This window comes from Dreissena polymorpha, chromosome 7 (assembly GCF_020536995.1).
Source record: "Dreissena polymorpha isolate Duluth1 chromosome 7, UMN_Dpol_1.0, whole genome shotgun sequence".
Taxonomy (NCBI): Eukaryota; Metazoa; Mollusca; class Bivalvia; order Myida; family Dreissenidae; genus Dreissena; species Dreissena polymorpha.
This window is the reverse complement of record NC_068361.1, coordinates 50,141,718-50,168,533: the sequence shown is the minus strand read 5'-3', so window position 1 is coordinate 50,168,533 and position 26,816 is coordinate 50,141,718. Positions and strand designations below refer to the sequence as shown.

General features: G+C 35.0%; 1 protein-coding gene across 2 annotated transcripts; it reads left to right on the top strand.

The window, feature by feature from the left end:
• Positions 1-242: 242 nt before the first annotated feature.
• Positions 243-26,816, top strand: LOC127839437 (WD repeat-containing protein 5). 2 transcript variants are annotated; one of them, XM_052367816.1, is made up of 12 exons: positions 243-410; positions 3,942-4,105; positions 6,655-6,751; positions 8,752-8,825; positions 10,268-10,357; positions 10,809-10,898; positions 11,270-11,409; positions 11,952-12,074; positions 13,517-13,550; positions 15,888-15,962; positions 20,190-20,277; positions 25,065-26,816. In XM_052367816.1, the coding sequence occupies exons 2-12, from the start codon at positions 3,968-3,970 to the stop codon at positions 25,163-25,165; spliced, it is 1,050 nt and encodes a 349-aa protein (XP_052223776.1). In that variant the 5' UTR covers positions 243-410; positions 3,942-3,967; the 3' UTR covers positions 25,166-26,816. The 2 variants fall into 2 exon arrangements, with proteins under 2 accessions (XP_052223776.1, XP_052223777.1); XM_052367817.1 differs by having other exon boundaries at positions 254-320.

Genomic DNA, 26,816 nt, shown 5'->3' with positions numbered 1-26,816 from the left:
AACAGAGAAAAAAATGCTTCCATTTCTGGAGGGATTTTTGGTGATGGACAGAGATTGTATGTGGAGAATGGAACGACAACTCTGCGTGGAGATTGGCAATTAAATACGAAACAGGCAATCTGAACGCTTCGGACAGTGGGCTACACCGCCGACGATCGCCGTTATGGCGGAATTGTCCGAGGATTCCCAAATGACGAAACAGACTGAGCTTGCGTCTGTTTTAATCTACTTTCGGCTAAATATACTTTCGGTTTATTATACGTTTTCTTTACTGCGCATGCGCACTAATGCATGCGGGAAGCAATTCTAAGGAAAACAATGTGAACACATTTAATAAATTCTAGTCAGATTGTATTGAACCTTTTGGTTATTCTTACCTCTGGTCACACAAATATAGCTTGGCACATAAGGTTAGTTTCTACCTTACCCAACCGTAAGCATCGAGCGACATCATTTTGACTGATCTCAAAAATAAGTCTGACACAAACGATTCTCTTCATGCTCTTAGTCTTACTTGAACTTAGTTGCAATAATCCAAATAACATGTATAGACCCTCCTGGTCGCTGTGAGTTGAAACCAATAACAGCTTTTCATGTATACTCGCCGCCTGGAATCAAGGGAATCCTTTAATCTGTAATACATGCAACTTGAACTTTTCTGGCATAAATAAATCCATACGGATCATATCGGACATGATATCCTCTGGTTACATTGTATCAAAGGTGTTGGCTTTTTCGGCCCCAAGCTCTTTTGGCCCCGTTTTTATAGGCACATTCGACCCAAGTACCAGGCTTTTTTGGCCCTATTTTTAATTTGAATAAATCGTTGAAAATATGTTGGTCGATTCTCTTTAAAACTATTGAATATTGTTAATTACAGTATTTTGTTATCTTTATTGAAGTTTATTCCAATGAAAAAAGATTTTCTTGTTTATAAAAACAAGATACAACAGTCTGAGACAGCTTTGAAACAAAACAAACTATAAATTTATTTCTATTACATATATTTGGATAACTTTAATGTGATGACAATAAGGAATAAACACGTCTTAACAATACAAGACAGTATCGTATTTACTGCACATAAATTGTTCATTTTATTTATAAGTTCAATTACATCATTATCATAATCATCATCATCATAATAATCGTCAGTATATTAATAATCATCATCATAATTTTTCTGTCGCGGAAATGCCTACAACGTGTTTGGCAGTTTCGTAACAATTTTTATTCTAATTGACATCATACCTTGTTCCTGTTGTGATACACATCGTTAATGCATTAAATAGATGTTTTCTTTACTTACACCACCCCGTCATTCATTATCGAATGAAGCCATTGTCTAGCACACCCGCATTATATGCCAGGTTTTATGACCTTTTATCAGGTTGTGAAATAAATATGTCACCAGATTAACAAATTGTAATAAGGCCATTTGATTAATCCATGTTTGAACGTTTGCATTCTATCTCTTAAGTTCTCATTTAAAAAGCATTTTTACAATATTTTGAGAGATAAGTTAGAATTTTATTGTTGGTATTTGTTACCAAAAGTATAAATTTATGCATACTATGTTGGCTATAATAGATTTTGTTGATATCCATATACAATTTTCTAGTATTGGTATATTGGTATTTGTGTAAACGAAACATATGTAGATTATAGATGAGAAATAAAATCTTGTGAGGGGCGAGGGGAAAATCTGTGTAAATTGGACATAAATACATAATCGATTATATTGGACAATTAATTGACTGTCGAAAATCTTAGACATTATTTCAATAGAGTTTGCATAAACACTAACCTATCTTTGCTATCTATGTTATACTTAGGCTACTAGTTCTATAAATGTGCTGTGAAATTTGTTACTTCGCGGAGCCAAGAGTTGCATGTTCTAAAGTTTTTAAATAGCAAAACACAATTGATACACAGGGATCATCTTAGAGGGCGACGTAGGCGACATGGTCGCCCTACGATGCTTGATATTGCTTTCTGATTACATCAAAGCGAAAACAAAATCGCCAACATATGTTCTCCTTTGATAATCTGCCGCGCGTGGGCGCAATGCCGTCACTATTACTACCATTGTTTACTGTGTGCAATTATCGGTTATCTTATCTACTGATAGCAACAGGATTTGCTTCGCATCACTGACCGCTGATGCAAGTCGCCTTAGTTTATTCCAGTCGAGTCATTGTGTACACGCCGGTTTTACCGACAAAAGTGTATTGACGTAACCCCATCTATGTATAGAATGCCAGTCGAGGCTCCCGACCTTGTTTACAGTTTTTCAATCGCTCTTTGTTATTTGTCGGAGGCTGCCGGGAACCAATACAGCCATTGTTCACATGTTGGTCATTTATTGTTATGCTTGATGTTTTGTACAACTTAAAACAGTCCGAATCTCACTGCTAAATTTCAGTCATAATATATTTGAGTACTGAGCTTAACAAATATCACATACAGAGAAACATACTTACAAATTAAAAGTTTAATCCAAAAACGCACTAAAAAGCACGTGGGAACATTCCATGAAAAGTCAATGACGTCATTCAAACACCGGAATTACCGGCACGCGACACTCAGTTGTGAGAATTACAATTTAGGTTATTTCAGAATGTTATGGTGTGTTACATCAATTTATGTATAATCAAATAAAACACAACAACAAATCTTTAAATAATTAAGCTATGGCCGGCATAGAACATAAACATGTATTGTTGAAAAATCTCCCACAAAATGTTCCGGAGATTTTCAAGAGTACACGGTACCCACTGTCGTTAGTCTAATTTGCAAATTTAGACTGGTGCATAATGCGGAATTAATTGGGATAAATTGCCAATTTAAATTCAGTTAAAAATGTGCATATGCAATAAAAATCGAAGAGAAATAACCAACTGCTTTACAGTAACTTATTGTGCGCAAAGGGGACAAACTATAGCATTAAGAAAATATAGTATTTGCATTGTTATTGTTATGCGTTTATCATATCGCCATGAGACATTGCCCAGTCTTTTATTTATTGATTTCTGATTGGTAAGCGGCTGGCACTGACATGAGCAGTAACTGATGAAACCTCTTCGCTACCGTCCGAAAACCGTACAATCTATGAATGTTGCTAATGTCTGCAATTTTAAACTATCTATTAGCAAAGTAAAGCACTGCAATATTATATTTTAAAGCAATATGTCAACCAAATAATATATTTATTGCGTATTTGCTAGGTTACAGGTTACTGGTTTTCATTTTCTGCATTAAAACGATATGCATATTTACTTCATGTGCAAAAGATGTATATCAACATGTTTTCGAACAGTCGTTTTCGGATACGTATTGTTCGTTGATTGTAAATATTTTTAACGTTCTTTTTAACATTTTTATAGAATGACGAATAAACATGCAGTGTTACGGATGGTCTGGTTAACAATATTTCGCAATGTACTAACCAGAAATTGCACCTAGAAAGACTTAAAAAAGAACAATTTGCTAGGGCTCTGCACTATATTCCCTTTATCCTACATCCTCAGGCTCTTGGGTTAAGTAGTAATAAGTTACTAATTACTAATAACATATGAATGAAATGTGTATTTTGGCCAAATAAAAGACATGTTTTACAGTTCTTAGCAGAGCAATCTCTAACATCATAGCAGTTTAAAATTAAAATGTTTAGTGTTTCAGCATATTTTATTTTAGATATATGTATGTTTATTAATTGTGAAACATTAATATTAAAGTACCTTTACACGTTTGATCAAAGGTTGGCTCACTTCTCCCTAATAAAATTGGATGTCACTTTTCCCTCAAATTTTGGGCTTGGATGATCCCTGATACATGTAAGAATGATCAATTTCTATTTTGACTCCAATACTGCCGTCAAATAATGGTTGAGACAAAACGTTTTTGTTCCAAAAACAAATGTCTGTGTCTTTATTTTTCAGATTGACTGCTGAATATTAAAGGAAAAATGTCGTCAGACACGGCTACTAAGTCAGAGCCTATGGATGTCAAACCCTCTCCCACTGCAGTGTCAGATACTTCTTCCCTGACAGCGGGTCTTCCTTCAAATAACTCCTTGGCTACAACCCCAAAATCACAGTCACTTGTAAGATGTTACAGATTGGTTTAGCTGATACATATCAAAGCCTTTGATGTGGCATAGTAATGATTTGTACACTGCAGCTTAAATGAGGATGCGTTCACAAAGTCTAAGTTTTCAGTGTAATTTTATTATATTCTCACAGGAGAAAACACTGTTAATAAACAAAAATATTTTTTCTGTGAAGTGAATGTTCAGTCAAAATGACTGTATTCTCTTTTCATTTCTATACATGTAGCTTTTTAACTCACCTGAGCATAAAGTTCTTAAGGTGAGCTATTGTTATCACTCTGTCAGTCTTGTGGTGTGCGGTGTGTATTCAGAGCTCCAGATAAGGACCGTACAGCCGTAAATACGCCTTTTTCATGAAGATTTACGCATTTATTTTTATAAACTGGACGTACAATTACGACATTAATATCCATTTTACGCATTTACGAAAAAATCTGGCCGTACCGATACGTCTAAGTCAGCGCTGCGTGAATTGTTGGTCTTTAACCTAACGGTGCTTTTCGTTAATTTAAATTACCGAAAAGTTGTAGACTGGGTTCATATATTATTGTCTATTCTGTCGCGTGATTTCCTGTAACTTGTAAATCTGTCAAAAACGATATTTCTGCGCGCAATTGAATACCGGCTTAACCGAAAGCGGCTCAAAACAACACTTTGTTGTCATATAATGACTACATACGGTGTCTTCTAACCATCCTGACATTAAATCTGTAAACCCAGAAAAAGACATTGTCTGCCCGATATTAAACGATTTGATTGCATCGGTGGCGTAAAACGTTAGAAAACAGGATGGGAAACGGATGAGACAGTGAAATAATTGTTCATTTACTTAGCTTACTAGTTGGCTTGTGTTTTCTTGTCAAGAAAAATGAAGAAATAGTATTAGTCATGAATTTTAATGTGTAGTTGTATTAGCATCATAATTCAGAATGGAAAACCTAATGCAGAAACTGTTTTAGAAGCTACATATATTTATGATAATTGCTGCAAATGTTTCTGTAAAGTCAGTTATACACCCTTCAATATCCAAGAACACGGGTAGTACAGTACTACCTGTATTTTTGGATATGGTAGTACAGGTATTAATTGATTTTAAGCATTACTCCTTTTCTTTCTGTCAGTGGCAGTACCGTTACTTATTTCACAAATCCTTATCTGGAGCTCTGAGTGTATTGTTAACTTTTAGCTCTAAACCACTATAGAGGCCACATTTTTCATTCCATTTTGATGAAACTTGATCTGAATGGTTATCTGGATAATATGTTAGATGATTTTGAATCTAGGTAAAAAAACTGGGTCACCAGGTCAAATCTTAGAAAAACCTTGTTACCACTCTAGAGGCCACTCAGGCACTGGCACATTTATGACTCAATCTTGGTAATACTTGGTCAGAATGGTTTATTTATACCATTTCTAGGCCAAGTTTGAATCTGGGTCATGTGCGTATAAAAACAAGGACACCAGGTCAAATATCATAAAAACCTTGTAACCAGCCTAGAGGCCACATTTATGACTTGAATCTTGATCACAAACTTACTTAGTTGGATTATTTGTTTTGAAAATATCTAGGCCAAGCTTTGATCTGAGTCATGTAAATTGAAATAAGGTCAACACTCAACAGGTCAAATCTAAGAAAAAACCTGAATGTTCATCTTGACAATATCCAGGCCAGGTTTGAAGGTGGGCAATTGCGTCCCTAAATAGGGCTCGATTGGTCATTGTCGGCTCGGGTATACTTACATGTACCCCGGGTACGGTCAATATACTAAAACGTACCTGGCCGATATAAGACTGTACCCGAGTTTTATTCCCACCAAAAATCCGATGTCATTAAACGTGCTACCAATTAACGTTTTTACGAAAAAAACTTCTATTTAAAAAAAAATTCATCAACATGCTTTTTGAATATGAGTTTCGATAATATAGAGGCCATTTTACAGAAAATTGACATAAATATAAACATAATTAATTTAAAAAAAATTTAGCCGACAACGACCGATTTAGCGTCAACATTCCCGGGTACCTTTTAGGCTTTTAGTATATTTACCGTACCCAGGGTACATGTAAGTATACTTAAGTATACCCGGGGTACATGTAAGTAGTACCCAAGCCAACAATGACCAATCGAGCCTAAATAGGTCAACAGATCAAATCTTTAAAAAAAAAAAACTTGCTATCACTGTAGAGGCCACAATTATGACTCAATCTTGATGAAATGAGGTCAGAATGTTTATCTTGAATATAATTAGGTGAAGTTTGAATTTGGATCACATGAGTCCCAAAACTATTTAACCAGGTCAATTAAAATCATTGGTTTTCATCGAATTCTGGTGAGCTTTTCAGGGCCTTAATGGCTCTGTTATATACTCATCTGATGCTGATGATCAATGTTGACATAGTCTTAATAACATTTCAGAATATTCAAATTAATTGATCATACCAGATAATTCAAAATTGAGTAATATAATATTTTTAACTTTTTTTGTTAATAAGGCATGCTTGAATTAAATAAAAAAAACTATAATTGTGTTTGTTTTTTGCAGAAGCCCAACTACTCATTGAAGTTTACATTAGCTGGCCATACAAAAGCTGTGTCCTCTGTCAAGTTCAGTCCAAGTGGAGAATGGCTGGCCAGTTCTTGTAAGGGCAGCCCTTATACAGTAATCAGTTACCTAGAAGAACAAGCTGAATTGTTGTGCTTTTAAAGGAACCTTTTCACAGAATTTTGCATGTTTGGAAGTTTGTCATTATATGCTTTAAATTGATAAACTAAAGAGTTCCAGTATAAAAAAAAATAAAATTTAAGAAAGGGAAAAAAACAACAATCCACACAAGGGTTTGAACCACTGACCCTTGCAGTAAAAGTCTAGCGCTTAAACCACTCGGCCATCCCTGCTGACATGGCACTCAATATATTTTATACTTTATATAAGTAATCCTCATAATGTTGCAAAATTGGACAACATCAACAGAATTTTCCAAATTATACACTTGTTTTGCGTTTGTAACGCTTTATAATTTTCATGTTTTTAATTGTCAAAAGATGCATATAATGAACTTTTTAAAGCATGGTTAATGTTAAGTATTATTGTTTCCTTGCAAAAACATAACTACAACGAAAATTTGCAAATCTGAAACTTTTTTTTGTCCCCCACTATAGTAGTGGGGGACATATTTTTTTTGCCCTCTCTGTTGGTTGGTTGGTCTGATGGTTTGCGCCAACTTTAACATTTGCAATAACTTTTGCAATATTGAAGATAGCAACTTGATATTTGGCATGCATATGTATCTCATGGAGCTGCACATTTTGAGTGGTGAAAGGTCAAGGTCATCCTTCAAGGTCAAAGGTCAAATATATGGGTCAAAATCGCTCATTTAATGTACACTTTTGCAATATTTCAATATTCAAGATAGCAACTTGATATTTGGCATGCATGTGTATCTCATGGAGCTGCACATTTTGAGTGGTGAAAGGTCAAGGTCATCCATCAAGGTCAGAGGTCAAATATATGTGGCCAAAATCGCTCATTTTATGAGTACTTTTGCAATATTGAAGATAGCAACTTGATATTTGGCATGCATGTGTATCTCATGGAGCTGCACATTTCGAGTGGTGAAAGGTCAAGGTCATCCTTCAAGGTCAAATATATGGGTAAAAATTGCTCATGTTATGTCACTTCTGCAATATTGAAGCTAGCAATTTTATATTTGACATGACAAAACTTCCCTTTAATTTTAAGGATTTATAAATTGCAAACATGCTTTAATAATGCTGACGTGCCTTAATTTCTAAAGGAGCTGCCTTAAATCTTTATACAGGGCTTCGTCTGGCTCACAATTTTCTTTATCCAAATTTGCTCTAGCTACGGCAAAAATGTTTTTGACTATTTAATGGCTTGTTATGAAGAATATTTTGTAGCCAGATGGGTTAATTGGTAGCCATTGGCTTATTTTGGGATGGCAGAGTCTTCTTCAATTACACATATATTGAACTGATAAGCCATAAGCAAAATCCATATCAAGTTATTTAATGTCTCAGTTAACAGGTAATTTACTTCTCGGTGCACATCAACCCACCTTAATATTGTTAGCCAATCAAATTAGACGTTTCTAAAATTTTGTATTTGTGTCAGTCTGCATTTAAAGCAACATAAATACTCAACAAATTTTTCGTAAAATATTTCGTAAAATAAAGTTAACCCATGACAAATCAGTGTTCCTTATAGCGATATCCAAATTTTTAATGCTAGATGTGGTATGGTAACACAAATTTAACTAGATGCAAAACGCATTTTAATTTTTTGTGGCACAATATATTTCATTTTAATTTCCTGCAACAATATCTATTCATTCAACACACAAACACTAATTTAGTACATAAACATCTGTTGAATATATTTTCCCACAAAAAAAGAGCATTTTGTGTTGTGTTAAATCTATGTTACCAGACCACATCTAACGCTGAAATTTTGGCTTTTGCTATAAGGAACATTGATTTTTTATGTGTTAACTTTATTTTTCGAAACATTGTATGAAATGTTCGTTGATTTAGAGTGGGTATGGATTTTAACATGCCCTAAAGGGTTCCTGAAGCTGACATGTTTGGAGTTCTTGTAAATTATCAATATTTTGTTTTTCAGCTGCTGATAAACTTATAAAAATCTGGGGTGCATACGACGGCAAATTTGAAAAGACAATAAGTGGCCATAAACTGGTAAGTGTGCTGCAATTAGCGGCCATAGTCTGATAAGTGTGTGCTGCAATTAGTGGCCACTGGGAAGTGTGTGATGCAATTAGTGGCCATAAACTGGTAAGTGTGTGCTGCAATTGGTGGCCATAAACTGGTAAGTGTGCTGCAATAAGTGGCCATAAACTGGTGTGTGCTGCAATTAGTGGCCATAAACTGGTGTGTTGCAATTAGTGGCCACAAACTGGTGTGTGTTGCAATTAGTTGCCATAAACTGGTGTGTGTTGCAATTAGTGACCATAAACTGGTAAGTGTGTGTAGCAATTAGTGGCCTTTAACTGGTAAGTGTTTGTAGCAATTAGTGGCCATAAACTGGTGTGTGCTTCAATTAGTGGCCGTAAACTGGTAAGTGTGTACTGCAATTAGTGGCCATAAACTGGTGTGTGCTGCAATTAGTTGCCATAAACTGTTAAGTGTTTGCTGCAATTTGTGGCCATAAACTGGTGTGTGCTGCAATTAGTTGCCATAAACTGGTGTGTGCTGCAATTAGTTGCCATAAACTCATAAGTGTGTGCTGCATTTAGTGGCCATTAATTTGAAGAGTGTGCTGCAATTAGTGGCCATAAACTGGTAAGTGTGTGCTGCTGACTAAGACAAATATTGAGGTGTTGCTGCTTTAAATAATTTCTTGTTATATTCCTGCATATTGTGGGAACTCAAGCCTTTTTACATAAGAATTGAATTTAATTGCGAGGAGATACTGTACGTATATTCCCATACTTTCTGGAAACAACAAACTGAATTGGGAAGTGCAAAATTTAAACTAGAGCTGTCCCAAGACTGCACTTGATGAGTAATGCGTTTTGATTTTATAATGTATGCTTTTTGTCAGTCATCTTAAAATATAATTACCGAAAAGGCGGACTTGAAGTTTATCGTCTGTAGATATATATAGTAGATATATACATGTAGTATATGTAAACTAAAAGATGAAAAAATATATATTGAAACAAGAAATGTGACCTTTCCTAGAAATGTGTAATCATTTAGCTGAATTTAATTTACTTTGCCAGCAAGGTATAATACGTATAAGCAGATTAAAAGGCAAGTGGATTGTTGGGCCTAATCGCCCTGCACGGCAAGTTGCTCACGAAAAATTTCTTAGTGCGTGCTGTAAATAGAACATAAAGCAGACACTGCTGGGGGCATATGGTTGAGAAGTCTAGCTGGGATTATTCTTTGAATAGTCGTGCTAATGGCAGTGCAAACTGATTGATTGATGAAAATTATGTATTTATGTAATAGGAACCCATCTTTTCTGCATGATATTTAGTACTGTTTCTATGGCCTTTAAATAACTTGTAACTTTAACACATCAAACTATTGATCTATTTCAGTACATGGAGCTAGTGCAATGCAAACTGAGAATAAACTGTAAATACTATTTAGATTTCTGTTGTACCCGCTAGGGAATTTCTGATGTTTCCTGGTCAACCGACAGTAAACTGTTGTGCAGTGCTTCGGACGATAAAACACTCAAAATTTGGGACTTCGCCTCGGTGAGTGTCGGTTGTCATTTTTGTGCACTGTAGACAAGTTTCTTGCCTGTATTTTGATAAATTTCAAATGATTCTGTACTCTAAATATTTATTTAAATGTCTCAGTGTCATGATTTAAAAGGTATGTCATGAAGCAACATTAGATATACACTCAGTTGTTGTAATCACATGATGGCTGAACCTCACAATGTCTAACTATGAGCTTGGATCTGAGAAAACTGTGCAGTCCGTTGAGGCTTTAAAGGGAAGACATTTTCGGCTTAAATTGTATTGTTCGTTTAAAGGGAGTATCTTTTAAGCAAAAATCTAGTTTAGGTGGAGAGTGTCGTTCCTGATTAGCCTGTGCAGCCGGCACAGGCTAATATGGGACGACACTTTACACACTTTATGCACATGCATTCAACCCCCTTTATCACAGAGCGAGGCTCATCAGTTTGCTTCTTTATTTCAGGGTAAAAGTATGAAGACCCTCAAGGGGCACAGTAACTATGTGTTCTGCTGTAATTTCAACCCACAGTCCAATCTTATAGTCTCGGGATCAGTAAGTACTCAATTAGCAGTCTTATTTCAATAAACACAGATATTTTGTATTTGGATGAGCAGATTCCCATAATGGAAAGCCGATAATGGTTTCTATATTAAACACAATAAGTATTATGATTCTATTGTTACATAATAATATTTAATGTAACAGAGCCTCTTTAATGTATTGACATGTTTCTGTCTGTGGAAAGCACTGGGCATTTTAAAAGGTTAAACCTCAATTTAACCTATAGCCAAGGGTTAATTTATAACAAATTGTTCCTGTTTCAATCACTGTTCTATTCTTGATCATAGAAAAGTACTGGTATGAATGTTCATCATTTTTGTAATTGTAAGCAAGGATATAGAATGCCTGTTTGCTCCATTCAGTTTGATGAGAGTGTTCGTATCTGGGACGTGAAGACAGGCAAGTGCCTGAAGACATTACCCGCCCACTCAGACCCTGTCACTGCTGTACATTTCAACAGGGATGGCTCCCTAATTGTCTCCAGTAGCTATGATGGACTATGGTATGCTCATTGAGATAACATGATAATTTGTTGGAATCACTTTGCCATTAGGGCATATATACGCCTGTTCTGGAAAAAAAACAAGTTTTTTCTAAGATTGATGTCTTTACATAATAGTGTGTTTTATTTAATTAAAAGGACATTTTATTGGTTTCATTCAAGTCATGTATTTAACACTTAACACTTTCTATTCAAATTTTACTATTATATTCCATCTGTAACGCACAAATACTTCCTATTTGAGTCCTATTGTGTTTCAAAATACTTGTGTCCTTGAACTGAATGACGCAATAAACTTTTGAAGTGATGACATCATTAGACATGCGCATGCAATGTAGTGATTTTGTTATAGGAACTGTGAATTGGCATGATAGCTCATGTTTTTGATTTTATTACTATAAATTTCATTTAATTTTTTCTTTAATGTATAATAATTTCATATAAACATACCTGTCATGTAAAGCTCAAGTGTACATGACACCCAGAGTTTCCTTCCATAAATTCATTTAGCAGTACTTCAGAAAGATCATTGTGTGTTACAGTCGAATATGGGACACCGCCTCTGGCCAGTGTTTGAAGACGTTGATAGATGATGATAACCCACCCGTCTCATTTGTGAAGTTCTCCCCTAATGGCAAATACATACTCGCAGCAACACTTGACAAGTAAGTGGTCTCAAATAATTGGCATGATGTAGAAGTGATCATGTAGAATGTTCTAAAATGTTAGAGTCTGTTATATTTAACTTTAACTTTACCTCTATCACCTTTATTGAACTGACTTGCCTGAAAGTAAACTTTTAACTTAAACTTTACCTTAATCACCTTTATTCAACTGACTTGCCTGGAAGTAAACTGTATGTATGTATGAATATCACGCCATCTACACAAAACTCTTCTCTCATTGGCTGTTTGAGGTCACATGCTGACCCCATATATTCTATATGGTGTCAGTAGACTATACGGGGCAGTATATTGTTATTGTTATATAATGTTCTTGAATTAAAAAATTTCTATAATACTAGTTATAAAAAAGCATTGTTTTTCCTTGTTAATTTGATGATATGGAAAGTAGTTGGCATGATATAATCGTTACAGGGGTAGTTACTGACCCGATACAGGATATACAATTGTGTGGAACTATTTATGTTTAGCTATACAATTTGAGCTCTTAAGATGGAACAGCCACAGTGTATCTTTTGGCTGAAATTTTCAGCTTTATTCGGTTCCAGTCCCCACCTTTTCGGTGGATTAGATATCACCCCCCCCCTTAAACAAAATCACAAATAATCCCCAGTTCCAAGTGGGAAAAAAAATGTAGATAGTCAGTAGTTTTAAATACTTTCAGCACAAGTATTTGTTATGCAAACAAAGGGAGATTGTAATTTAATTCAATAATAATATGACCATTTAATGGTGAATCTTATCACACATCTACACTACTTTAAAAATTAATTAAATGCACCATGTGGTGTGTGCCTTCAATTTTTAACTTGTAACCACTCTTGATGCCACATTTTTCATCCAAGCTTGTTGAAACTTGGTCAGAATGTTTATCAAGACAACATGCAGGCGTATTTCTAATATTTTCAGAATGTTTATTTTGGCACTATTTTGGTCAAAACAGAATCTAGGTCATCTTATGAAAACGTAGTTACCACTCAGAAGCCACGTTTGTGACTCAATCTTGAAGTTAATGAAGCCAGAATGTTTATCGGGACAATTTCAAATTGAGGTCTTATCTGGGTCAGGGTCATCCAGAAACAAGGTCACCAGGTCAATCTTAGAATAACCTTGTTATGACTATAGGCCACATGTCTGACTCAATCTTGATGAAACTTGGTCAAAATTATTTATCTTGACATTATGATTCTTGGTCAAGTGGTGTAAAAAAGTTAAATAAAGTCTTCAACAATTGGTGTCTGTGGACTACAGTTCAGTGTCTATGGGCCATCACTGCCCTTTTTGCATATGATATTTATTGTATCTCGTAGTAATTCAAATATATGTAAAATTGTTAAGTTTTAAATACATGTATATCGCGAACGCCAAGAAGAAGAAGAAATACATGTATATGAAAAATTATTGTTGACTTTTGCTCTTTTCAGCACCTTAAAATTGTGGGATTACAGTAAAGGAAAGGTAAGATTTTGACAGATTAATTATTTATCAATGTCTAATCCGTAAAAATATTTCTCTGTAAGTCATGATATAACAACACAATTGTAATGCTTGTTCATATTTAATGTCAAAGCTACATCTTTCTCCTTAAAATTCAATAAGGCGTAAAAAAAATAATTGTTTGTTTCCGGTGGCCCGACCCTACCTAATTTTTTGCCGCCGGTCCTAATCTTTTTTGAGCCCAAAATTCGAAAAAAATCGGACCGCGTATTTTTCGGCAACCCTCAATAAACTTGTCTACGTAATCCGCATATCATTTTATGGCCAATCAGCAATGAGTTTGCTCACACATAATATTGAGTCATTCATGCGCAGACACTGTACACTTGGAATACACAGTAAGTTGATCTTGTCGTCTGCCAATGCGGCCGATGGTAAACGTCGTATTTAAAGATTAACAAATCAAAATAAGCGTACATGTACCAATAAATAAATTATTTCTAAGCTGATTACTTAACACCTTTCTCCCGACTATCGATCTGAATTAAAGGATGATAATGAAATAATTAGTTGTATTTCAACGATGTTACACCTTTCTGCCGATTATCGTTTGAAATTAAAAGGTGATAATTAAGTTGTTTTTTACCCACAAAAAATGCTATTGTAAAGCAATATGTCAACAAAATTGTATATTTGCTAGGTTTTGCAATGTCTGCAGTCAAACGATATGCACATTTTATTTAATGTGAAAAACGCCTACAATTTTTCGGACTGTCGTTTTTGGATACATTATTTTTCCTCAATTATAATTTATTTTCGAAGTTCTTTATAGAAGAAATAGAATGACGAATGCACATGCGGTGATACGGACGGTGTGGTTTATAATATTATAAATTGTATTCACCTGAAAATACAATTGGAAAGACTATAAAAAAGAACAATTAGTAAGGGCTCTGTATGGGGTGGGGGATCTGCCCTTTATTCCGGTTAGATTCCTGCGGCTGCGGTTCCAAGACCCCCGGCCTCATTTTCAGGATTTCAAATTTGGAACAATCGACACCCCTATTAAATGTACATCTATAAAATAACTTATGTTTGTACTTTGACAAGTACCATACTTATTATTTCTATATTGAAAAATGCATGTTACATTATGATATGTGATATGCCCTTGTTGTCATTAAAAGAAATATAAACAAGTTGATAGTAAATGTATATATAATTATTTCAAAACCAGTTTTCGCGCATCCAAAAACAAAAACCTGGTTGGCTCAAAGAAATTTTGGGACAGCGCTAGCCCTGGTAGATAGACCCCATGACACCAGTACTTAATATAATCTGAAAATGTGGTCCTTTGGAAGCATAAACTGCATCCAAGAAATATAATAGCACACCTAGTTTGATTGGGTCTGTTCATGGTGATAATGTTACATGCAACACCACTCGCGTCCCCCTAGCATGGCTTTTGGGCTATTTTATATATTGTAAATTATAAATAATATAGTATATACTCCATGATCCCAAAGGAACAGAAGGTATAACAACACTGAATCCCTATAGACAGAGGGTCAAGCTTACTGCGACTTTAGTTATGCCTTTTATTGGTCATAAAATGGACTATTAAAGCCGTTGCGAGAAGTCAACATTAAACTCGGAAATAAGGAAAGCAACAAATGCAAAATTAATGAACAGCAAGTTTTTATTTCATTAAAGCATTAAAATAAAGCCATATAGCATTACATACATCATCAAATTTATTGTACATACAGTTATACACAAAAAAATGAGAAGAAGATGCACCATGTACGACATTTTCTAAAAAAAAAAAAATTTAAAATAAAATTATTTGTCTACCTACCTACCCTAATTTTTTAGGCCATGTAAGTGGAAACAAACATAATTTTTTGTTAGGCCTAATTAATGTGTATACATGAAAATGAAAGGAGGGAGATGAGTCAAAAAAGATCTATGTGATTGTTCCTCTAAGTTGTTTCCCTTGATTTATCAACTTGCCAACTTACAACTCAAAATATTGGTCTATTCTCAAGCCATACTGAGTTCTGTTTGCAAGTCAAAGCAGATCTGTTGATTGGTATAAATACATTTGTGTATTTCCTTGATAGAAGTGCTGTTGAAGACTGCTGTTCATCATATTTGCCAATGACCAAACATATTTATTTGGCAAAATAAAATCCATATTCTGAAAGAAAGCCTCCCACTTCTTGTATTTATTTTCATTATAGTGAAGGCAAATTTGGCTATTTAAACTTTTTTTCTGTGGATATTCGTTATGCCCAAACCACTGTTGTTAGCTATTTATTTGCATTTACTTAATAGTTATATTCCCTCTATTGACAGTGTTTGAAAACATATACGGGTCACAAGAATGAGAAGTACTGTATATTTGCAAACTTCTCCGTGACAGGAGGAAAGGTCAGTAGATATTTTACATCAATTGATTAAAAAGCTGACACTATTGTGGCCTGAAGTTTTTTTAGCTCACCTGAACAAATGTGCTCATGGTGAGTTATTGTGGTAGGTGGCTTTCCTGTGTCTGACATCACATGTCATCAGCAGCCTGCTTCAAACAACATCTCCTTTACTGTTTGGCACATTTTCATGAAATTTCACATGAATAATCCTTTGGTTACCCTCTTTGAAAATTGCTTAAAACGTTCCTGTCCTCTAATTTTGAAGGTAATCAGAGCTAAAACTAGATTTTAAAAGTGAAAACTTACAAATCTCCTGAAATGGTACGGCTCAGATGTTGATTATTTGTTGTGTAACATGGTCTAGTGATTGTCTGCAATGATTGTTAAAATAATACCCCTGTGGTCAATACTTGGCCACGTCCCTTGGGTCACATGATTTAAATAGACTTATATAGTAAATAAACATTTCCGTCATGGATTTAATATTTTGTGTGTATTACAGTATAAGGGCCCTCTACAAAGTTTGTTCAAATCATACCGCCGGGTTAATAACTTGCCACTCCCCATGGGTAACATGATTTATACTATAGACGTAACTTCATTTTTTTTTTAATCATCTCTGAAGCACAAGTCCCAGAGCTTTGATGTTTGGTATTCAACATCAGATAGATCTCTTGTTCATAGTTAGTTAAAACCATGACGGTGGGGTCAAACCTGTCTACGTCCCAGTGGTCAGATGATTTATATTGTAAATAACTTGACAGCTTTTTCTCAAGCTGTAAGGGTAAAGGGTTTAATATTTAATTGTGATACATTATCTTGTGGTCCTTAACAAATATTGTTCAAATCATACCCCTGGGGTTAAACCTTGCTGCACTTGGGGGTCACATAATTTATATAGACTTATAGAGTTAAATTTAAGAAAATCTATGAACAAAAATAAACAAGCAAAGAGATGTAATGTTTGGCTTGAAACATCATACAGTGGTCCTTTTTATGTCCCCGGTAGGGTGGCATATAGCAGTTGAACTGTCCGTCAGTCAGTATGTGTGTATGTCAGTCTGTCCATCTGTCCTAAAAAAAACTTTAACGTTGGCCATAACTTTTGCATTATTGAAGATAGAAACTTGATATTTGGCATGCACGTGTATCTCATGAAGCTGCACATTTTGAGTGGTGGAAGTTCAAGGTCAAAGGTAAAAAAAATAATTTAAAAAAAATTTCAAAGCGGCGTTCTCATGAAGCTGCACATTTTGAGTGGTTGAAGTTCAAGGTCATCCTTCAAGGTCAAAGGTAATTTATTTTTTTTAAATCAAAGCGGCGCAATAGGGGGCATTGTGTTTCTGACGAACACATCTCTTCTCTTTTTTATGTCCCTGAGGTAAAAATAAGCCCTTCCTTGGGGTGTGGAGGATAACCTAGTTTAAATTGAATTGATATTTATGCCCTCCTTCAAAGAAGAGGGGGTATATTGTTTTGCACGTGTCGGTCCGTCGGTATGTCCGTCCACCAGATGGTTTCTGGATGATAACTCAAGAACGCTTAGGCCTAGGATCATGAAACTTCATAGGTACATTGATCATGACTCGCAGATGACCCCTATTGATTTTGAGGTCACTAGTTCAAAGGTCAAGGTCACGGTGACCCGAAATAGTAAAATAATTTCCGGATGATAACTCAAGAACGCTTATGCCTAGGATTATGAAGCTTCATAGGTACATTGATCATGACTCGCAGATGACCCCTATTGATTTTCAGGTCACTAGGTCAAAGGTCAAGGTCACGGTGACCCGAAATAGTAAAATGGTTTCCGGATGATAACTGAAGACGCTTATGCCAAGGATCATGAAACTTCATAGGTACATTGATCATGACTCGCAGATGACCCCTATTGATTTTCAGGTCACTAGGTCAAAGGTCAAGGTCACGGTGACTCAACTTAGAAAAATGGTTTCCGGATGATAACTCAAGAACGCTTACGCCTAGGATCATGAAACTTCATAGGTACATTGATCATTACTGGCAGATGACCCCTATTGACTTTCAGGTCACTAGGTCAAAGGTCACAGTGACTGGACGCAGTAAAATGGTTTCCGGATGATAACTCAAGAAAGCTTACGCCTGGAATCATGAAACGTTATAGGTACATTGATCATGACTCGCAGATGACCCCTATTGATTTTCAGGTCACTAGGTCAAAGGTCAAGGTCACAGTGCCAAAAAACGTATTCACACAATGACTGCCACTACAACTGACAGCCCATATGGGGGGCATGCATGTTTTACAAACAGCCCTTGTGGGTATATGACATTAGGTTGTAGCCTTCTACAAAGACCATCTTGGCCCTGTTGTTGATGTAGTTAAAGAATGTTTGACCTGGTTTATGAAGTCAGAGAGCGTGTACATGGGAATCACTCTGTCGGCCCATCAGTTTATCTGCTGAAATAACTTGGGAGCAAATTGCTTCCACATTAGTAAAGGATGTATGATCGTTTATACAGAATTGTATTATTTTCAGTGTGCTGAATATTACCTATATATCTGTCTCAAATAAAGTATACAAAATTGGGGTCACCATGCATTATTTTGTTACCTTTTTTTACAAATGGATGCATGAAATTGGCGGTGGTGTTTAAAAATGTATATAAAATACACAAATAGTGAACTATGCACTTAACATTAGTGTTTGTAATATACTGAAGTGTGGATATTAAATATAGTAAAGACAACTATATCATCATTAATATGAATAAAAGAAATTCAAAGGTCAAAGAAAATACACACAATACATGTATCATTTTACAGTATTTTTTGACAAACTATACAAAATATAATCGAATACATAATCTTAAAGTGAGGGATAATTAATGGCAAGTTAATATTAATATGATCTCACTCACCATTACCATTGTCTATTTAACCAGGTTTTAATGAAGGAAAAAAACTGGTTATAAGATTGGCAAATGTCGGCGGGCGGGCAGGCGGAACAAGCTTGTCCGGGCCATAACTTTGTTGTTCATTGTGAGATTTTAAAATCATTTGGCACATTTTTTCACCATCATTAGACGGTGTGTCGCGCGAAAGAATTACGTCGATTTCTCCAAGGTCAAGGTCACACTTTGAGTTCAAAGGTCAAAAATGGCCTTAAATGAGCTTGTCCGGGCCATAACTATGTCATTCATTGTGAGATTTTAAAATCATTTGGCACATTTGTTCATCATCATTGGACGGTGTGTCACACGAAAGAATTACGTCAATATCTCCAAGGTCAAGGTGGCCATGACTAAAAATAGATTTGTTTTCAAACAAGGGGGGTAACTTTGAACAATCAGTTCAGTTTGAGTTGTCTCCCTTTATCAGAATTTTTTTTTTCAAATTGAAAACCTGGTTTTGTGACAATTTTGTCCCTTGTTTCTTATTTGTTTATGACAGTTATTTTTCAATTTTAGAGATAAGTACATATTCAGAGCAATTTAATTACTATATCAGCAATAAAGATAATTTTTAAAAAATGAGTGTTACTTTATCCTTGAAAGTAATATTTAGTTTACTTCAGTTTTTAGGACTAGTAAAAAATGTACCATACAGTGGAAACGATCGTACATCCTATAGTTATTAAATGGAAAATTCAAATATTTAATCATTATAAAGTGTAAGGAAATTGTTTTTTGTGTATTGATCCACTTATTTCTGTCCTATGTACCCTCAAGACTTACCATGCCTGTGACAAAGCAGTGCAGCAGTAGTAGTCATGTTAGTGAAAACCTTTTTTATTTTCTGTAAAAATTAGTTGTTTGTTTTTAAACCCTTATTATGTGCTTAATTTTTACAAGTTATAGGTTATATTTTTATACTTTCAAGTGTGACCTCTTGTTTAATTTTGTTGGATTTTTATCTTCATATATTCTTATTTAGGGCCTATTTATACTTCTGTACAGAGAGTAATAAACATTTGAGCGGGTTTCTGTGAAAATTTGGCTTAATGCATGTACAACCCTTTCCGTTTTCATAAAATTTTTCATTTAAAGGAAGTCTTTTCTAGCAAAAAGTCCAGTCAAGGCTAAAAGACTGGTTTCAGATAAGCCATTGCGGACTGCACAGGCTCTTCTGGCATGACACTTTATGCACATGCTTTAATCCCAGTTTTCACAAACCAAGCTGATAAAGACTTATTTGGGGGCTAAATATACTTCTGTACTGAAACGTTTGATCTGTTTGCCATTGCAGTGGATTGTGTCAGGGTCCGAGGACAACATGGTCTACATTTGGAATCTCCAAACCAAGGAAATTGTACAGAAACTCCAGGGACACACAGGTTTGTATCTACCAATATATGAGCCACGCTCTGGGAAAATGGGGCTTAAAGCATGCACCAGGGTAATAAAGGAAAAAAAATTATGTAATAACTGGATTATGACTAAGAATATTATTTAAACAATAAATACCTGATTAGCCAATTGTGACTGCACATGTTAATCTGGAACTACACTAAGCATATGCATTAAGCCCCCTTTTACCAGAGTGCAGATCATATGCATATACCCTGCATGTTGATGCAAGTCTGTTAGCCACACAGTTTTGCCATCTAGTGAAATAAGAATGCTGCAAAACAGTTTAAATTAATTTGATTTTTTTTTAGCTCCACTGGCCGAAGGCCAGCGGGGCTTATGTCATGGTCCTGTGTCCGTCGTGCGTGCGTACGTCCGTGCGTTAACTTTTCCTTTAAACATCTTCTTCTCCTTAACTACTAGTCCAATTCTGGTGAAATTTCTCAGGAATGTTCCTGGGGTGAACCTCTTTCGAATTTGTTCAAATTATGCCTCTGGGGTCAAATTTGACCCTGCCCCGGGGGTCACAAAATTAAAATTTTGCTTATATAAGGCCTATTTTGTGAAAACTTTCAAGATCTTATCGTCAATAACCACTGGGCCTAGAGCTATCAAATTTGGTATGTAGAGACATCTAATAGTCCTCTACCAAATTTGTTCAAATTATGCCCCTGGGGTCAAATTTGACCCTGCCCCGGGGGTCACAAAAATGAACATATTCTTATATAGGGTCTATTTTGTGCAAACTTTAAAAATCTTCCTGTCCATAACCGTTGGGCCTAGGGCTACAAAATTCGGTATGTAGTGACATCTTATAGTTCTGTACTAAGTTTGTTCAAATTATGCCCCTGGGGTCAAATTTGACCCTGCCCCGGGGGTCACAAAAATGAACATACGCTTAATATATCCGCGGACCGCGAAATCTCTCTGCATTTTACACTTGTAGATTCTGCCTAAGCATTTTTAAAACGAGTGATATAATTGGCTGTCGTTTCCCAATCTTCCAATCAAAATCGGTTTCATAAAATGTATTTGGTATTTCGTATGCAAATGGCGCCGTTGTGAAGTGAAAATTAAGATTATTGAAATTACAAATATCAATCGAATTAACGACTGACATCATATAGTTTGATAGGAATAATGAAATATGTTTGTCAACGAAAAAGACTATGTTTTAGATACAAGAAACACATATTTTGTTTAGAAATGTGCAGAGTGAATTTGTGTCACGGAAACCAGTGTTTCTGTTTGCAAATTGGGAGTTCAGTCTACTCGCGAAGTAAAACAATTTAGAAGAGGATCTTTCGAACATGGAAATAGACAAACATGATTTGATTTATATGATAGTGGATCTGTGTATAATCAGATTCATATGCATATTCTGCTTTATTATGTTTGTCACGCTGTTCAGTTAATTGAAAAAGCATTGAACTAAAGATGTGAAATGCAAGATATTGAAAGGTAAACAAATTATATACATTAATTTAACTCAGTTTAATACATCATTAACACAAGAAGAACACTCAAGTGTGTTTGTTTATATTTAGTCCATTAACCTTGTTTGTATATAACATTTTATAAAAAAATTGTATTGTTTTGTTTGTTTTCACCAAATGGTTAGTATTATTCTTTTATGTTAACATTCTCAAAATTCTTGTTTTATCATAGTCCCTATTTATCAAAAAAAATTAATTAATGACATCATTTTATGATTTATAAACAGATTGCAAAAAATATTTGTTCAAGATAAACTTAACAACAAATTGTTACATTGAAATTAAGTGATTTTAATATTCAGTAGCAAAAAAGTAAGGAGAATCCAACTTAAAAAAGATGTATCTATTAAAAGTATATTCTACCAATGCCGTGAACAATCCCCTTGTTTATAACATGACTTCAGCTAAGTATATTACTAGCAACCTATCAGAGAATTGGTCAGATACCTTATTTCAATATATGGCAATCCTAGTATTTTTCAAAAACAAACATTACAGGTAACCAATGTCAGATGGAAAAAGTAAAGGAAAGTTAGGTCAAGCTAATTGTTTGTCATGATATCTCTTTAAACCTCATGCCATATGCAAGTAGTGTTGCCATGATCGCAACAGCTTGATGAATTATAATTCAATTTTTTGTCTCATAAACATTTACTTTGTTTAACAAACAACCTCTACAAAGTTATGATTCCTACTGCCTTTCGGCACCTCATGAACCTGAAAAACTCGTAACTTTATGTTTCCTCAGGCAAATATCTTCTTTGTACAATAAACAATTTCTTCACCACGTTAACAATCCTGCTACACTCACTAATGCCTCAAGAATGAAGTAAAGTTCAGGGGATCTACGTCATTAGGTATTTTGCATATGTCATGAACTTTATAAGTAACAGAAACTTTGAAACCTACAAACACTTTTTGGAATTTTGGAAAAAGATTCATGATTGAATGAAGGAACTTTCATTAATCTTGTAGAACATGCGTAGATTTGATCTTCAGCATCTAAAAATATGTGAAATAGAAAGAACGACAATATCTTTTAGAGAGATATATGTACCTACGTTATAAGCAAAGGACCTGTGCGACAATTCCCGGACTTTTTAGTCTGTTTAGTTAACACCGTAGTAACGTTTTGCATATATTAGAAATGCTCACCCTTCCAACTTTAAGCGCCCAGTGGGACGAGGGATAGAAAGAGAAAGTCACATGCTTGAGTACATTTCAACCCATGCGCATTGCACGCTTTTTTCGCATAAAAAAACAGTGGAGCGATACAGGGCCACCATGGCCCTTTTGTTTAAATAAAGGCTCGTTTGAAAGCTGTCATCTCAACATTTGACATAATTAAGGGGCATCAAATCAATTAACAATGCTAATAGATAACGGCTAAAAGCCGAACGAATGTGAAATTTCTAACTGGAATAAAAAAAAAATAATGATGACTTATAATAAGCCATCAGAAAAAAATGATCCTTGCAAAATGGAACATAACTTGAGACATGTATATGCATGGTTTATAAACAATATTTTTATGGAGCTGGCAATGTTGTAGGGGATATGGTGTCCACCTTTAGTACTGAGTGGTCTCCAGCTAAATCTCAACTTAAAGAGAATTCTTTAGACACTGAGTACGGTCCTTCACAGGAAACTGACTCAAAAGTGTCCATTAAACCCCAAGCCTTTCAATTTAATAGAACGTAAAATTAATATTTTTAAACTATATATATTTTTTAGCTCGACTATTATATATGAAATATATATAGTGGAGCTATCCTACTCACGTCGGCGTTAGCGTTAGCGTCTTCGTTCGAGTGTTTAAGTTTTCGTACTACCCCAAATATTTTCTTTCTCCCTCCACATATTGCTTTCATATTTTGCATACTTGTTTACCAACATGACCCCAACCTAGAAACAAGAGCAGACAACTCTATCAAGCATTTTGTCATAATTATGGCCCCCTTTTCCACTTAGAATTTGCAGCAAATGTTAAAGTTTTTGTACTACCCCATTTATTTTCATTGTCCCTTGACATATTGCTTTCATATTTTGCATACTTGTTTACCAACATCACCCCAACCTATAAACAAAAGCAGACAACTCTATCAAGCATTTTGTCATAATAATTGCCCCTTTTATACTTATAATATGCATATTATTGATAAATCTATGTTAAAGTTTGCGTACTACCCCAAATATTTCCTATATCCTTTGACATATTGCTTTTATATGTTGCATACTTGTTTACCAACATGACCCCAACCTATAAACAAAAGCAGACCACTGTATCAAGCATTTTGACATAATTATGGCCCCTTTTACACTTAGATAATTGAACATTTTGCTTAAATTGCCATAACTTCTTTATTTATGATCACATTTTATTATTACTTTGACAAAACAACACTTACCTGAATACCACAATGGATTCCACCCAAACAATACCCCACGCCCCTACCCAGAATCCCTTCCCCCCAACCTCCCCCCCCCCCAATTTTTTTTTCTTCCTTTTTTTATTTTTGTAAGATCGTCTAATAAATTATTGAATATGAAAAATTTCCCTATGGTGGCTTACGTTATACTGTCAAGCACTTGAATAGTCGAGCGCGCTGTCCACTGACAGCTCTTGTTTATGCCCCCTGTTCGAAAGATCGGGATATTGTTTTTGGCCTGTCTGTCTTGTCATTTATTCATTCATTCATTGTGTGTCCCAAAACTTTAACCTTGGTTAAAGTTTTGCAATAACTTTTGCATTATTGAAGATAGCAACTTGATATTTGGCATGCATGTGTATCTTATAGAGCTGCACATTTTGAGTGGGGAAAGGTCAAGGTCATCCTTCAAGGTCAAAGGTCAAATATATGGCTTCAAAGCGGCGCAATAGGGGGCATTGTGTTTCTGACAAACACATCTCTTGTTGATTTTTCTTTCTCTAATAAATATCTTGCTGGGAAATATTTGGACAAACAAGATGGAAGCTTCAGGTGTTGACTAGATTGGCCCTTTACCGCTTAGATACACATCTTCACACGTTTGTAGTCTCTAGAAACCAAATTAAATGCATCACCTTTCTTACTGTTTTCAAGTTTTAAAAGCTTTATTTCCAACCCTAAGGTACTAATGAGCAGCAAACAGTTAAAAACCTGGACAGACTGTAAGTTACTCACAAGCTGTTCTGGTTTTTTGCTGGTTGCATATTGCTATTTTAAATCGGTTCTGTGCTGGAAAGGGATAACAACACTCTTATATAATTGACTACATTTATTTGTGTCTTTATTTAGATGTGGTTCTGTGCTGTGCCTGCCACCCAACAGAGAACATTATTGCATCTGCAGCCCTGGAGAATGATAAGACAATAAAACTCTGGAAGAGTGATGTATAGCCACGCGCTTGTGTATAGTTTCTGATTGTACTCCATTGATCATTTCTTGTTTTTATGGGTCAATTTCTTGTCATGCAAATTCAATAATTATTATCAATGTTTTATCTTTTTCGTTGTATGACACGAAACAAACCATCAGATTATTATCAGAAATTATGTGTTGTCAAGTAGATTCCTTATTGTAATATTGTTGGGTTTAGTTGCATCATATATAAGATCATGTGTACAGGAACTGAAATAATAAAAATAAGACAGTATGCATTGTTTATTATAGAGTTACAGTCATAGATTTGTGGATAGTCAAGGGTAAATTTGATATTAGATAGATTTTGGGCATTAAAGACAGCGGTATGTCATTGGACAATTGTTTCTGTGCAATATCAAGAAAACAATTTGACCTTCAATAAAGGAAATGGTATGGTGTTAACTTGGATGGAAAAAAAAGACAGCCATTTATTTTGAGGTCAACAGGTCAAATGTCAAGGTCTTAGGGACATGTAACAGTAAGTCTGTTTCTGCTCAATATCTTAAGAATGCTTTGATCTATGATCAATCAACTTGGTGACAGAAAATGGTTTTGGCACTATATTTTAGAACTCTCTGACCGATGATCCTGAAAATTGGTAAAGTGGCTACTTGCCATGAAAAGAAGATGCATGTTGAATTTATTGTCACTGGGTTGAAGGTCCAGGTCACTTCAGCTTTTGTCAAGAAAATAGTTTAGGCATGATATCTTAAGAACGCTTTGACATACTATCATATAAATTGATATGCCGATTACTTGGTAGACTATAATGACGCTTATCAATTCTAAGGTCAACATATTAAAGATCAAGGTCACAGGGCATGTAACCGGAAACTCGTTTCAGAACAATATCTTAAGAACACTTGCCTATGATCATGGGCAATGGCATAGTGATAACTTTGGTGGAAATTTGAGGAGTAAGGTCAAGTTCACAGGTGCTTCAATGATGATTAAAATTATTATGCAGTTTCTTTTTAGGACAGAAAGATGCCTATTGATAATGAGGTCTACAGGTCAAACATCAAGGTCACATGTGCTTGTAACATAAAAATAGCCTGCACACCATACCTAGAGAATTCTCAAGTTGATATATGCTGGCATCTGGTTGGTTTTTACAAAGGATTACCCTTCATGGCTTTTAAATCACGATAATGAAGGTAAAGTTTACAGAATGAGTTTCTGCATGTTCAGGGCATACCTGCTTTACAAACATCTCGTGTTAAATTATTGTTTGTAATAATCACTGTAAAAACGTTTACAAGAAAAATAACTGATTCCTGGAAATGCAATCTGCAACCTTGTAGGATGTTGAACTTATATTTTATGCAACTGAACACTCTTTTAGTGTAAAAATATTCATTTTATAAACATTAAAATGAATTCATAATTCTGAATGAAATAAGCACTCTATTCTGATCATTCTTGAAAAGGTTTATAGTTATACATGATATGAACTTATCAATTTTCTGTGTTCAAACACTGGCCCGTTGGTGAATGAAACAACACATTTTAGACAGCTGTTGTTAGATATTTTTTATCCATTTTCTGACATTCTGCAATAAATCGTAATTCATGTTTGCAACTTCTTGTTTCTTTGACTTTTATTAAATAAAATGAAATACATGC

Excerpts from the sequence above, each read along its gene's own strand:
- LOC127839437 (XM_052367816.1), top strand. The coding sequence starts at position 3,968 with ATGTCGTCAGACACGGCTACTAAGTCAGAGCCTATGGATGTCAAACCC. Across the intron at positions 11,410-11,951 it reads AGTAGCTATGATGGACTATG|TCGAATATGGGACACCGCCT; the intron begins GTATGCTCATTG and ends TGTGTGTTACAG. Across the intron at positions 12,075-13,516 it reads CTCGCAGCAACACTTGACAA|CACCTTAAAATTGTGGGATT; the intron begins GTAAGTGGTCTC and ends TGCTCTTTTCAG.